Source organism: Urocitellus parryii, chromosome 1, assembly GCF_045843805.1.
Source record: "Urocitellus parryii isolate mUroPar1 chromosome 1, mUroPar1.hap1, whole genome shotgun sequence".
Taxonomy (NCBI): Eukaryota; Metazoa; Chordata; class Mammalia; order Rodentia; family Sciuridae; genus Urocitellus; species Urocitellus parryii.
Genome location: NC_135531.1, coordinates 168182533 through 168197662, shown reverse-complemented (window position 1 = coordinate 168197662; position 15130 = coordinate 168182533). Strand labels below are relative to the sequence as shown.

Sequence of the window (15130 nt, the reverse complement as noted above, 5' to 3'; positions counted from 1 at the left end):
GGAGGAGAAGAGGGGCTGGGCTTGGCACAGGTGCTGACCACCGACTCAAAGACAGGCAGCTGTCCTTGAGATTCCCTTGCTGCATCTTCAAGGCAGCGTCGAGAAAGACACAAGGAACACCTGTGCCCGAAGCATCAGGTGACAGGAATGCTCAGGACAGAGCTGGCAAGACAGGGACACGCATGACCAGCCAGGGACACCAAGTCCCCCCGTGACCCTTCAGTCTCAAGGCACTGCTGTGCTGCTGGCCAGGCATGGGAGAGCAGCTCTCCGGGGCCTGCCCACCACACCCTAGAGGTTGCCTGTGCCCAGAACCTCATGTGAGGTTTCGTCCACAAGCTGGCTCCACACCCTGCACCATGGCACCAGCCCAGGGCAGCCTCCGGCCACCACAGGCAGAGAGCTGTGCCATGGGCTGAAGGGGTACTCATAGCCTCTCCTAAGGGGCAGAACCAAGGTTCCTGGCCTGGCACACTTCCCAGATGCACCGTTCCTCCAGGATGACTCTGCCAACCAGAGGAAAGAGCAACGGTTACTGTCCCCCGTGTCTGCTCAGGCATCGTAGGACCAGGTCAGACGATCACCCGTTGGTGAAGTGCCTGGCCTCGTGTTCAAGCTAGGTGCCCTGGACATGCAGACTTCAGTTCTTGCTGAACCTCAAGTCTGAGGAAATACAAGTGCTTCCCTGGAAGGACCCCGGAAAGGGAGACCAGAACCACAAGTCAGAAAGACCTGTCCTCCACAACACCTCTGGTTTTCACCCAGCAGCATCTAGCCCCAAATCCATTTTATTCTTTTATTTAAACTTTTTCAAGTGTATTTAAAATTTTAAGTTATTATTTTAGAATACTTTTAGGTTAACAGCAAAATTGAGGAAAAGGCAGAATTTTGACCATTTAAAAAAAAACTGAAATGTAATAAACATTTACATTTTAATGAGGAGAGGGAGATCTCTCCTCCTTCTGTTTGTAATTTTACAGCAAAGATGCCTTCCAACCAGCAGCACTTATTGTGCCTGCTCATGAAGCCCGGATGCTCTGTGTAGGAGACACTCGGCTTATGATGCAGCCCAGGTCCCCCCTCGTCTTGGATCTGCCACAGCCAGTGTGCCCCGTGACCACCTGAGAAACAGTGTCCCAAACAGCCCTTGGTTATTAACAAGAGGCGGATTGTAACACCTTTTCCCACATCAAGTCCTGTTCCTCTTGACTCACCTTTTGTCTCCTGGCCCATGAGAAGACGCCCTGACTCTCACGCCAATGCTGCTGCCTTTTCCCCTTAAGTCCGACCACTTCTTGTTCGCACCGTGAACTCTCCTGACTAGTTGCTGTGGTCTGTCTGCTCTGTGCAGCGAGTGGCAGAGGCTGGAGGGGTGGGAGGCTCCAGTCTTGCTGCTATCCACAGGGACTCACAGTCCCATCATTTAAAACTGTCATTTTGATTGACAGACGCCACTCCCCTGCTTGAGCCAGCAGCTTCCAATTTCAAAGGCCTGCAGAGCTTCTCTCCTGGAGGAAGAAGCCAGGGTAAGCCATTCCTCCACAGCAGTTCCGCAGGGCTGGAGCTCCAGGGTTGGACTGCTCCCCTGGGGTGCAGAGCCGAGGGTCTAGCTACTTGTCTGCCTGCGCACCTGTATGTCTAGTGCCTCTCAATCCTTCTAGTCATCGTGGCCATCATTATCCGTGGTGTTCTTATTTTAATTCTTGAGGGTTGGTGTCATACTAAGCAATTGCATGACACTGGCTTGCATTTATGAGAAATTACAAGATACAATTCTGAATCCCAGACAGTTCTCCTGGCCCAGGCAACATCACCATCACCCTAGTGACAGAAGCAGCTGACTGGGATGGGAACTGTGAGGTTCATGGACTCCATGACCCCAGCAAGACCCTGGACACCCGGGCTGCACAGACTGCCAGCCTACTCACTGTGAAGGGCAGAGCTCACGTTTCTCCTGTCCTCAGAAAGCAAGCCTTGGGGTCCATGTCCAAATAATTCCCAGACCACGGGTCACTGACTTCAAATCAAGGTCTGTTGAGACACGTTTCCAGTACCCAATCCTGGAAAAGCCACCTCAGCAAGACAGGGGTTCCTGGGTGGGAAACAGAAGCCTCATCAAAGGGCCCTGGCTTGTTCCTGGTGCTGCATCTTCTGGGGAAAGCCACATCCTGCGGGCAATTAGCTGAGGAGCTGACTAACCTCTGGGGGCGGTCCAGGAAGAAGAGGTTGCATCTCCCCAGTGTGAGGGGCCTTCCTCCTTGAGCATCACTCTGGGACCTTCTGCTTGATCAGGGAAGCAGCAGTCAACAGGCTTGTCCAACACTTAACAAAACCACAGTAAAAAATAAATAAATAAAAATAACCCATTGTTATTTTTATAATGGTTATAGCTGGGAGTGATGGTGCATACCTGTCACCCCAGAGGCTTGGGCGGCTGAGGAAGGAGGATCCCAAATGCAAAGTCAGCCTCAGCAAGTTAGCAAGGCCCTGTCTCTAAATAAAATATAAAAGGGCTGGGAATGTGGCTCAGTGGTTAAACACCCTGAGTCCAATCCCTGGTATCCTCCCCTACACACACACACACACACACAAAATCCACTTCTGCTAAGCCCTTCCCCCTTATGGCAGAGGATTCTCTCAACCCATTTAAAGCTCATTTTTCCACCTGTGCTCCTGGTTCCCTGCACCAAATAACTTGCTCTTGATTCCCTGCACCAAATAACTTGCTCCATGAGCATCTCTCCATCAGTACAAAATAGTCTCACAATAAATTACCAGGAAAAGCACTCTCTCTCTTATAATCTCGTCTTTACCTGTGGAACCATCAAGCCCCACCCAGTTTCCTCACCTCTGATCCTACTTCCTCTCTTACGATTGGACACAACTGCTGATCACATTCCTTTGTGCAGCTCCCTCAGGTGGACCAGATCCATGGGTCCACATAGAATCTGCACCTGCTGATGGGCCTCCAAGAGACCTTGTTCAAACTCACACTATCCTGAAGGAGCAAAGGCCACCGCCAACCCAGTCATGCCGCTAGAGATGCAGGTCTCCCATCAGGCTTGATGGAAGAGCTGGGGGAAGGCCCAGAACCTGCCTTCTGAGTGTGACGTTCTTCACGCAATGTAGCACCATCACTTAGGGCGTTCATCGACATGTTGAAACTGAGTCTGTTGACAAATATCTCAACATCTCTGTCTTCAGTACCTTGACTCTCTCAGAGCCTTCTATTGCTTAAATATTCTCTGAACTCTCTTCTAGGAACATACAGCTTCCTTCAAATTTCAATATTTTCCTATATGAAATACACCAGTGTAGCTTGTAGTATGATTATTTGGGAGGAAAAACATAATTAAAAACCTTTTTAAAGTTACTTCCCCTGGACTTTGGTACCTTGTATTAAGTATGTCTTGTTATATTAGTGTATATTGGGTAATTAGGGTATATTGTTTTATTAATAAGTATGCATTGTTATATTGATAAGTGTGCCTTGTTATATTAGTGTGTGTTGTTACACTAACACGTGTTGTTATCTTGGTGTGTGCTGCTGTACTAGTGAGTGTGGGTGTACTAGTGAGTGTGCGTGTACTAGGGAGTGCCTGCTTGTTCTCACTAGCACTTCTCACCATCCCCACATGCTCAGTGTGCTCCTGAGGCTGAGGCTCAGCTGAGAAAGATGACTGTCTCAAGTGAGTGACGGGCCTACACCTTGCAAAAACCGATCTTGGGTTGGGTTCCTAGCAGCTCCATCCTCAGGTCTAGTGGCCTGGGTCTGCTTCCCAACCGTGCAACCTATGGAATGCACATTCTCCTCGCCTTTCAGCTGGTGGTGATGCTCTGTGGAGTAGAGAACACTGCAAACACAATCATGCTCTAGGAAATACAAGGCCACCCATTCCTCCCAGACCGCTATACCTAACATAAACCAATGCCTTGGTCATTACAGAAATGGAAAAACTCAGATAACTCCAACCAGAGAGAGCACTGAGGTTTAATTTAAGGTTTTACTCAACTGAGGGAGAGATAAACCACTCTTAATCACCCTAGAGAGTATGATATGGGTGTGTGGTGGTCTCATGGCAGATGTGGTCAGCATTAGCAAACAGTCAGCTGGAGGGCTGTCAGTGGAAGGCAACTACTTGGCAACTGTTGAAACCAGCAGCTGAATTGATTTCTCTGAGCCCCCACCCCAGCTCATTCCTCTTTCTTCTGTGTGTGCAAGTGCACGGGGATGTGGGATGGGGTGGGGGTTGGTCTTGGATCTGGTTTTTATTCTTTGCTTCACCACTCCTTTAGGCACTCTGGACACCATCAAGCTCCAAAACCATCTTTAGGAAGTGGATTGTTTTCTCTACCTTCTTAAATTTCTTTTTCCTACAATCATTTACATTTTAACCTTTGGCTCCAAGTGGATGCAAAGTGTGCTTCCTGTTGGTGGAGGGAAGTCATTACAGAGATGTTTTATTACCACATGAGCACATCATATCTGAGTTATGAAATAACATGACAGTCCACATTGATGATAGGTATTGATATATTTTCATAAAAATATGCAAAGCCTAAACTGGTGATAGACAGCTTGCATCGTTGACTAGGTATTAATTCAATAAAGATGTGATTACATCAGAGTAGAAATGTTTAATCCCATAACACATTGCAGTAAGACTTGAAAGCAGGAACAAAAAGCAAGGTAATTAGGAGTGCCAAAATTTCAATCAGTAATCTTTAGAATTTATCAATTTTCAAACCCCTGAGCATCACAATGTAAGAATATTCAGGTTTAAAACTATTATTAAACAAGATAAAATGAATTAAGAAAGTTAATTTAGCAAAATACAAGAAAATAAAATAGTAAACTATCATTTTAAATAAATGGAAGTCTCTAAATTAAACATCAGCAAAAAAAGAGTCTAATAGCACATCAGAGATAAATATATAAAATTAAAAGTGTGGTAGATTTTAGAAACATTTTAATAGAATTCACTTCATAAAGAGGTTTCTACACAAGGCAGCAAATTAAGATGTTGTAACTCCAAGCAATTTGTAGTTTGGTTACAAAATTGGGAAACATACATTCTGCAAGACTCCCTGGTTTGTTTTTTAATTCCAGTGGAGAACATTTGCAGTCTTTCGTTTTGAAAAGCACCAAACGCTGCATTGAGACCAAATGAAGGAAGCTCCTCGCTGCCCCTCCCCAGATTCCCAAAGACTCTCTTCCGAAGCCCAGCCACTTTCCATCCCAACCCTCCCCAATGCTGACTGTCCTCTGGTACTTGATTTCTGAGCACCTGTTTTGAGCCTCTGAGACACTGCACCCTGGGTTCTCCACCACCACTAGAGACATTTTGTGTTGGGTGGGTGATGTGACCACATAACGTAGTGTGGGGATTTGGGGTCCCACCATCCGGAACCAATCCACTGAGACTTAAGCCATCCCAGGAGACAGAGTCCACAAACACTTGACAATGCTTCTCTCTGTGTCCCCATGGCACCTGACACCTGTTAGGACTGCCAATTAAACGCACCACCCTTGGAAAACAAGGAACTCATAATGAATAATTGTCTTTGCCCCAACCATCTAGCTGAAGGCATTCCGACCCTCTATTTGTCTTTCTGTCACATGGCGTGGTGTTCAGCTTTCTGTTACTCCAAAACACACCTGGGATCACCAGCCTATGGAAAAGCGGGTTTGGTTCTGCTCATGGTTTTGGATATTTCAGCCCATACTTGGGGGTGGAACTGCTCTGGGCCGTGGTGTCCACCATGGTGGGAGCACATGGAGCAAAGCCGTTGATCTCATCACCTGGCAGCCAAAGAAAGAGACAAAGGAGAGGCTGGCACTGCCCACGCCCTTGTTCTGGGACCGCCCAGTCCTGGTTTATGATGACTGGCTTCAAGTGCCGTGAGACCAAAGGAAGAGAGGCAGAGAGATCTCAGCTTGCACAGGGTAGGAATTACTCAGGGGCTTACTGACACAAAATGGGTCCTGGGTGGCAGCAAGATCAGTTGGATTCACGAAATTTGGGTCAGAAAGAGGGGAGTATTAGTGGGTTAGGGCAAAAGTGACTTCCTCCTGGCTGGAATAGGCCTGGTTTGTTAGGATAATAATGAAGAGCCAGGCACACCCCTAGAGCCAGGGTCCAGTGGTAAAGGCCACATGTGACTAATGGTTTTGTCTCCTTAGGGCTTGCTGGGAAACCAGGCGGGGAACCCAGCTAGGGTTCCCCACGACCCAGGATGGCTGCCTTCGAGCCAGTCTGCCCCCATGCACAGCTTCATGGGCACAGCCCAGTGACCCAGAGACCTCCCCTCAGCCCCATCTCCCAGGCTGGAGCTCTGTGCTGGGAGCCAAGCCTTCAGCGCCCAGGCCTTTGGGGACATTTCAAGTCCAGTCACAGTATTCCACCATGGCCCAAAAGGGCCCTCGCAACATGCCATGCATGCATTTCAGCCCAGAGCACCAACATCTTAACTGCTACATGACCCAAAGTCCACATCCGTCTCCTCCAAGACTCAGCTACCAGCCCTGTAAAAATAAAAATGAGAGTTACTTATTCCTGAGATTCAATAGTGGGACAGCTACAGGGTAAACATTTCCACTCCAAAAGGCAGAAAGAAGGGAACAAAAAGGAGAGCTCAGATCAAAGCAAGACCAAAACCCAGCAGGGCGAACATTAAATCCTCAGGACAAGCCCATCCTTCTGGACACGTTGTGCTCAGACATGAGCTCCCAAGGGCTTGATTCTCGTGATGGTGGACCGCTGTGCACACTGCCTGCACTTCTCCCTCCCTGGGGTCTCAGTGAAGCTTCACCTCACCTCAGAGCCCTGTGCATCATCACTGTCAGGGGCAACTGGCGGGGAATCCAACCCCCAACACCCTGTCTGGCCCCTGGACCTTGCTTTGAACCCTTGGTGAAGCCTCCACCATGTCCTGCACCCTGCATCCTGCAGAAGGAGTGTCACATGGAGACACCCATGTGAGCAGTGCTGGGCAGCCCAATCCACAGCTGCAGGATCTCGGAGCTGCTTGTTGGCCAAATGGGGTCACCTTGGGCTTGGGGCTCCCTGGGCCTCTAGTCTCCGCCAGTCCTGAAGCAGGCTTGCATTTCCACTTGTCTGAGCCTGTGATGGCTGAAGCCTGGTTGGTTCCTGAGATGCCCTCAAGGTGCCTTTCCTCTCGTCCTGGTGCTGAGCATGTGCACCCTCCTGGGCCAAAATCGCACACCCTCTTCTATAAGGGAACTGTAACAGTGATGTGTTCAATAGGGTGGAACCGATTGGGATCAGGTGCCTGTCTCTCTCTTTCTCTCATCTACCTCTGTATCTCTACTTACTAACTACTTTGTTTCTGTGAATAAAATGCACTTCACATGCCAATCGATCACAGTAACTGCGGGACACTAACTTTGGGCATGGCAATAAGTTGCCCCATGTCCAGGTTCAGTATGCAGAGCTGAGACCGGCCAGCGCTCCAGCTTCACCCATCGGCACACTCACTGCACTGAGAGGACAAGCCAACCCTGACTGCAGCTCCAAGGTTCGTTGTCACCCTTTACAACCCTTTGGGGACAGAGCACACTCCAATGACCCGGCCAGAAGGAACTCTGACTGTGAGGCGGTTTGAACTTGTTGGAGTTCCTACTCTGTCAGGAATTGCATCATATGACATTTCCTTAGCTTCCTTATTTTGTGTCCAGCCAGCTCTTGACCCACGGGATGAGTGGCTTTGAAACAACCCTGTTTGAGGTTCGTGTCTTACATGAGCATCTCCTCCCCCACCCCAGGGAGCTACTGAGTGGTCATGAGGATGTGAAGAGAAGGGGGAACCTCAGGGTCACCCGGCAACCTTAAGCAAGTGTCGTTCACCTAGCCGTTGGTCTGGGGGTGCCGGTGTCCCTGTTGGCAATAAACTGAGGAACTGCTGACCTGTGGGGTCACCCAGGAACAACGAGTCACACCCTCTCCCGGTGCGGAGGGCTCTCTTCTTCCTTAGACACCTCTGGGGCTCATTACTTTATAGAGGAAATACATCGTTTAACATAGTTTCTGCGCTAATAAAAATAGCATTGTATTTTTCTAATATTTTCTTTTTCTTTTTAAACTAATTTTCTTTTCTGATCTCACACACACACACACAAAAAAATACAAAAATGGTACATGGCAGTGGGTACATGTGATCCACCAGTAACCCAAACCGGGAAAGCACAGTGAGCCTCCTGCTCCCTGGCCTCTGTGGCTTCTCTCTGGCTAAGACACGGACAACCCTTCTTCCTTCTTGTTTTGTTATTTTTTTTCTTTTATTTATGATTAGGTTAAGTTACCATCATTTCAAAATAATTTGTAATAATCAACAGATGTTTTCTAAGCCTCGTAGTAACCACAAAGCAAGAATCTATAATGCACAAAAAAAAAGTAAAAATCAAGGAATCAAAACACACTTAAGCAAGAAATCCAAGTTCCAGAAATGGATCCTAAGTCCATGGAGCTTGTGACGCGACTCTGAAAGGATGCAGAGGAACCCTCTAAGGACATTCAGGCAGTTATACAAACGGGGATGTAAAACTACAAGAGCCTTTAGACCCGAGGCACCACCCTGCATGTTCTAGTTGAATGGGAGGCAGCCGTGTGCCTCCCACCCAGGTTTCTCCTGCTCCTCTCACTTCTGAACCTTTATTCCAGCCGAGCCGCATCTTGTTTAGTTCCAGAAGATGCTCACAGGTTCCTGCACGTCACTGTGGCTAAGCCAACTGTCAAGGGACAAGAACTCCCACACGCAGGGCCAGTGTAGTCTTCCTCTTTTCACCTCTGAGACTATAAATGGCCCTCCTCCCTTGACCTCGGTCCTGTCCTGCAATGGTCAGCACCGTGCAGGACGCTCCCCGCCCATTCTTGCTTGTCTCGCTGAACCGTTGGTTTATTTTGAGGGAGGTTTAAACATGAGCATTCTTTCCTGCCGTGGACGGCCTAATGCCTGTTTCAGTAAAATGAAATGAAAAGGCAACATGGAGCTCACAAATTTTCCAAAGGTCAAGATCCAAGATTCTTCCTTTCTAGAACAAGAATGGTCCAGGCCACGGGCATCCAGAGTGAACCCATGTGAAAGGAAGGTCAGTGGTGAGTGGAGATGATTGGATCACTTTGATGACGCTTTTCCCTGAAAGATAAAACTTAAAATTATGTAAGCTGTGTTTTGTGATGGAAATGTAGCCATCCAGCAGCCATGGGTGCCCTGTTCATACCTCCGTGGATGCCAGAGAAGAGCACACAACTGCGTATTTCTTAGGAAGCAGACGCCAGTCTCACTTGACAGCTAGAAACTTGACGCTCATCAGATCTGAGCACAGCCAGAGCCGGCCCTGCTGCCCACTGTCTGTCACGTGGAAGGAAGTCCTGGTCCCTGTGCGGTGTCAACCCTCTCCCATCTCTTCCCTGCCTTCAGCAGGTGAGCTGCTGGGGCAGTGAAGGACTGGTCACAGGACAGCTCACCAACACCTCCACACACCCACACACACCCCTTTTACCGTGCAGCCATCTCAGCAGCATCCTGGTAAGCACATGGGCCCTGCATCCCTCTGCAACTGAGGGAAGGCACAAAGAGAAGCTGTGTCTTCACCAAGGGGCTGGCTGCTCTGGACATCCCCAACATGCCCCTGCTCACCTCAGTCTGGCAAGGCACGGATTTACAGTGAGCCTCATAAGTGCTTCACAAATAATGCACTTCACAGAAAGTCCCCGGAGCCTAGGGCACCGAGGGTTCACGCCGCACTACTACTGAGTGGCGGCCAAGTTGGGAATCTGCATGAATTCCAGGGAATTTAGAGAGAAAATGACACAAAAGTGTTCTGTTTTCAGATGATAAATGTGTCTACAAAAAGATGCCCTTCACCGTGTTGCATGTACACCTTTTTGACAATCATGTACAGCTTACTCCCAGGACCTTCTCTAGGACCCTCTTCAGTGCCCCTTTAACCTCCTCATTCCTCAGAGTGTAAATCAGAGGGTTGAGCACGGGCGTCACCACTGTGTAGAACAGGGAGACAAACTTGCCCTGGTCCTTGGATCGGCTGCGGGCCGGCTGCAGGTACATGAAGATGATGGTCCCATAGAAGATGGTGACCACCAGCAGGTGGGAGGAGCAGGTCCCAAAGGCCTTCCGCCTGCCAGCAGCCGACCTGATCCTCAGCACGGCCTGGGTGATGTGGCCATAGGACACCAGGATGAGTGACAGGGGCAGCACCAGGAACAGGACGCTGGCCACAAAGAGCTCAGCCTCGTTGAAGGTAGTGTCCACACAGGCCAGCTTGATGAGCACGGGGACCTCACAGATAAAGTGATCCACGCGGCGATGCCCACAGAAGGGCAGGCGCAGGGTGAGGGTGAACTGTACCAGGGTGGTGGCCACTCCGCTGAGCCATGCCGTGGCCACCAGAGAGTGACAGAGCCGAGGGTGCATGACAAGAGTGTAGTGTAGCGGGCAGCAGATGGCAACATAGCGATCGTAGGACATGACAGCCAGGAGGACACACTCGGTGGACCCTAGCGCTAGAGAGACGTACAGCTGAGACCCGCAGCCGCCGTAGGAGATGGACTTGTCTGAGCTCCCCAGGTGGACTAGGAGCTGAGGAAGGATACCAGTGGTGAAGCAGAGGTCCAGGAAGGACAGGTGGGAGAGGAAGAAGTACATAGGTGTGTGGAGCTTGGGGTCCAGAAGGGACACCAGGATGATGGCAGAGTTGCCAAGAAGGGTCATGAGGTAAAGGAGCAGAACAACCCCAAAGAGGGCCCGCTCCAACCGAGGCTGGTCTGAGAACCCCAGCAGAAGGAACCAGAGAGGAGGCTGTAGTTGGCGCCTCCCATTACTCTCGCTCCACCCACTCACGGAGAGAGGGCTCACGTCAGGCAGAGCCGCAGATCCCGTGCCAAGTCCTTGACAATTAAAAGTTACATTCTGGGAACTAAGACTTTGGACACATGTGACAGGCAGAGAGCACCAGAGTGGGAGACTCTTATTATGCCCCGAAGGTGGAACCTGGTCTGAGACCCACAGGTGTCCCACGTAGCTCGAGGATCACATGAAAGTCAGCACCACTTGAGAACGAGTTTGCCCCAGTTTTTAACAACATGGATTTTTTTAGTGTAAACATATTAGAATTTTATAGGAATTGTGGGAACTGCAAGCACTCTAGAAATATGGTTATTCTCAAGGTACCAAAGGCACAGAGCAGCCGGTAGGTGTCCGGGAGAGCCCCAAGCACGGTGGGAATGCAGCAGGGCTGCTCAGGACAAATCCAGGTATGGTCACATGCTGCTCCCGAGGAGTCCAGAAGGAGGGCAGCCCAGCCTGAGAATGGAAATGGAGAGGGAACATGGTCAGAGCCAGAGGGAAAAGGAGCCAAATGTGGGGAGCAGCTACTGCACATACCGTCTATGCTTCAGAACATGGCATGTCCAGGGTGAACTGAAATCAGTTCTTCCAGGACCAAAGACATCAGTACACATTATCTGGATAGCATAGCCCTTGTTGAGGGGTTTTAGTTCAGTTCAAAATTTCCTTCTTAAGATAAATGTTTGCACAATGTAAGAGAATTTAAAACTTCAAGTACCCTGACCCAGAATCGATGTGTGGGGCTCATGGGACAGTGGACAATGTCGATGTCACACACTTGGAAGGGAGTGAGTGCAGTATGACCAGAAGGCAGGGAACTCGGCAGAGGTTGACTCATGAAGGCTCGCCTGCCGGCAGTGGACTTGACCAAATAACAGAAGAAACCAAGAGATTGAACAGTTAAAAACAGCCTCTGTCTTTTTAATCTCAACCAGGGATGCTGAGGACCGCGCTGACCATGTCTGAAAACTCCAAGAAGAGAGTCCACATAGTTGATGTTCTTCTTGTAATAGGGACCTGGCTCCTGTCTCCTGGCACCCACCTTAACGCCAGCCACTGGCTGCGCATGCCTGGCTGAGCGCCCTGTGAACACGTGAAGCACAGGGAATCTGGATGACAGGCAGTTCCACAGCACCCGGGGGAGCCTACTGACTGTGGCCACTGCCCTTCACAGGCGCCAAGGCCCGGACATCTGCAGACTCATGAACAACCTGATCTTGCTCTTCTCCAGATGCAGCTGAGGAGTGACTCCCCGAGACCTGTGTCCGCCCTGAAGTTGTTCACTCACACCATCCTGCTCAGGATGAAAGACTGGCTGACCGTGTCTTTCCCTGAATGAGCAGGTTTGCTATCTCAGCTCAGGTTTTCAAAGCTTCTCTTTCATGTTATTTATTAGAATGGGCCTGCACCTGGTGTCCTGCCACCAGGATGCCACTGAAGTCACCTCCTCATCCCTTACTGCCTACAAGAACGTCTCCAGAGCATGGTGGACAATCTGGTAAGAGAACAGGCTCCAGGTATGACCCGCTTTCTGCATTTTAGTTGTGTTCCTGAACATGTCACTGCATGAGGTGCCCTGGCTGGCTCAGCTGGGACCTAGAGAGGAGCAGAGCTGTCCATGGGGACGAGGTGCATGATACCAGCCCTGTGGAGGGACAAATGTGTGCCAGTGAACAGTGATTGCTGTGCCTATGGGCACTACTGCCAGCTCACATGGCCTTCGCAGGCTCGAGGGCACCTTACTGTCCCCCGGAGCCTCACCTGCAAGCTGCAACAGGAAGCCCCAGACAATCAGAGCCACTTCCTGCTCCCCAAACATTGAGTATGGCTCCATTGCCCCTCCCACCACGGCTGCATGGTGTTCCCTCACTGAACCCACCTAGGCATCTCTATAAGTCCTCTAAGACTTGACCCAAAAGACAGGAAATCTTTAGAGAGATATCACATTTCCAACTAGTTCTACGATATTTTATATTTATGCATTGCGAGTATCAGAGTGTCAGGAATCTAATGACTTATTTATCTTTATGCTATTAACGTCTACCACATTCTCCAAAAGCATTTGCTAAGTCAAAGTGCTTGTGGAGCACCGTGCTGTTTCACTGGGCAGATGTGGTGACCATGCTGTAACACATGCAGCGAGCAGCTGGACAGACATGCAAAACATGCACCCCTAGAGCTCCCTGAGCACCACGTGGAAGCCCTGCTGTTTCACAGAAGGAATGCATGCCCCACCTACCGTAGGCAGGGCAAGCTTAAAGGCTTATGCACAAAGGCACTTCTTGGACTGCTTACCAACCACGTTGAACACAGTGCTACTGCAGAGGACGGACATGACAGTGACCACGCCACAGGGCCTGAGGTCAGGTGCTTAAGACAGAAGCATAAAGACAACTAAGTGTATGTCTGCACACACTACAACAAAAACAGAAAGGGCATCTCAGCACTCACGTCATGGCTCCCATCCCATAGATGTGAATAGAGAGCTGTTTAATCCCATGTGCTGCTCCAACCACAAACACCTGGAAGACAGGTTTCCCTATGTTTAACTGCACACTCTGAAGTCGGATGAAGACAGACAGACAGACAGATTGGATGAAACACTGGAATTTGTCTCTCACTAGACATTATTTCAGTTAATTCATCCATCAACCTCTGTTGGACGCAAGCCGTGGCCAGCCCTCAAGCTGGACATAAGGGGTGTCTTAATGAGTTGGCCACTGACTCTCTATTCATCACAAGTGGTGTGGGGTATTGAGCCAGAGCTCCATGCGAGCCAGGCAAGCACTCTACCAACAGAGTCCAGCCCAGCCAAGAATATGAAATAAGAAAGCTGTGTGTGTTGCTGTCAAGAATCTTGTCAGAGTAAAGTAAAATTAAAAACAACAACAACAACAACAAGAAACCCTTCTCAGTTGCCTGCTCGTGCTGCATGGATGGGGAGAGAGCAGCAGCACTAACCCTAGCCCAGGGACCCACAAGGTGAATAGTGAAGTATAAAGAACCTTCCCTCAGGGTGTCACAGGCCCACTCACCTAGCTTGTGAGAGGATATCATGTCCTTGGAAGTCAGTATCTATAGATAACCCCAACATGGTGGCATATGCCTATTATTTCAGCTACTGGGGAGGTGAGGAAGGAGGATCCCAAGTTCGAACCAGCCTTAGCAACTTAACAAGGCCCTGGGCAAGTTAGTGAGAGTCTGTCTCAAAGTAAAAAATAAAAAAGGGCTGGGAATGTGACATACTGGCAAAGCATCCCTGGGTGCAATCCCCAATACCAAAAACAAAAAGGGAGGTAAATGAAGACAGCATTCTGTTTTCTGTGCATCCAAGGTGTGCTGCCAAGAGGAGTGAAAGGTTTGCTATTGATGTCAGAGCATATGAACACCATGCCAGCAGAGCCAGGATCTGCCAGGGACCTGAGGGGACACTTGCGGAGGACTCCCTGGGCGCCAGGCTGCCCTAGAGGACACGACTTACACACCTGTCTGTCTCCACAGGGAGACGAGCAGGACTCGCTTTCCTGTGGTCACAGAGGAGGAGGCCCCAGGGTGGAGGCTGCCCACCCAGGGAGGCTCTGAGGCAGAGTGGAGTTGGGGCCCAGGGCTGGTGTTCCAAAGTGCTCCATGCCACACACACCTCCTGGTGAAGGAAATAAGTGGGCACATGGTGGCTGGGGGATGCCACCTCTCTTCCTCTTAATCACCCTTGTCCTCTCATGTCCTCCTTGCTGCTCTGCTTCCCCTAAGCCATCTGTCCCGCTTTGAGCTGTAGCTCTGTGCTCCCGAGGCTGCATTGTTCCCGGGGTGCCCCATTATCTAACATCTGAACAGGGGCTTTGCCATGGTGCAGAGGGTGCTCAGCGTCACCAGACACCTCAGCAAGTCCTGCTTCAGGGGGAAGCTTCTGGACCCTCTGCCTTGGAGCAAGAAGGGGAGGGAGGCTGAGTGGGAAGGCACAGAAAGCTCAGCCACAGGCTCAATAATTGAGGACCACAGTGGCACTGAGAAATGGCGAGAGGGATAAAGTGCCACCATGGGAAGAGCAGCAAACCCTCTCTGCAGCTCTGGGGTCCAGGGATGTGGCCTCCTGTGGCCATTGAGAAGGCCTGCTCCAGGCTGTTTTCCAGAAGTGCAGCACGGAGGGCAGGGTGGGCTCAGGACCCAGGCAGGAAGCGCTCCTCTCCCTTGAGGGATGGACCCTGGGCGTGGAGCTGAGCAGGTGCAATCCTTGAGCTCTCTG

At 50.1% G+C, this 15130-nt stretch overlaps 1 protein-coding gene across 1 annotated transcript; it reads right to left on the bottom strand.

Moving 5' to 3' along the window:
• Window positions 1-9915: 9915 nt before the first annotated feature.
• Window positions 9916-12721, bottom strand: LOC144257399 (olfactory receptor 2G2-like). The gene is made up of 3 exons (XM_077803710.1): window positions 12649-12721; window positions 11930-11996; window positions 9916-10876 (listed from the first exon to the last, which is right to left on the bottom strand). Exons 1-3 carry the CDS (start codon window positions 12719-12721, stop codon window positions 9916-9918), a joined length of 1101 nt encoding a protein of 366 aa, XP_077659836.1.
• Between the last annotated feature and the right edge of the window lie 2409 nt (window positions 12722-15130).

Bases quoted from the DNA above. Each gene is read 5' to 3' on its own strand.
- LOC144257399 (XM_077803710.1), bottom strand. From the start codon at position 12,721: ATGGAGCCATACTCAATGTTTGGGGAGCAGGAAGTGGCTCTGATTGTC. The intron at 11,997-12,648 runs GTGAGGCTCCGG...CCTGTCATCCAG, and splicing joins CTTCCTGTTGCAGCTTGCAG to ATTCCCTGTGCTTCACGTGT. The intron at 10,877-11,929 runs GTGGGTGCCAGG...TCTCTCCGTGAG, and splicing joins AGCCAGTGGCTGGCGTTAAG to TGGGTGGAGCGAGAGTAATG.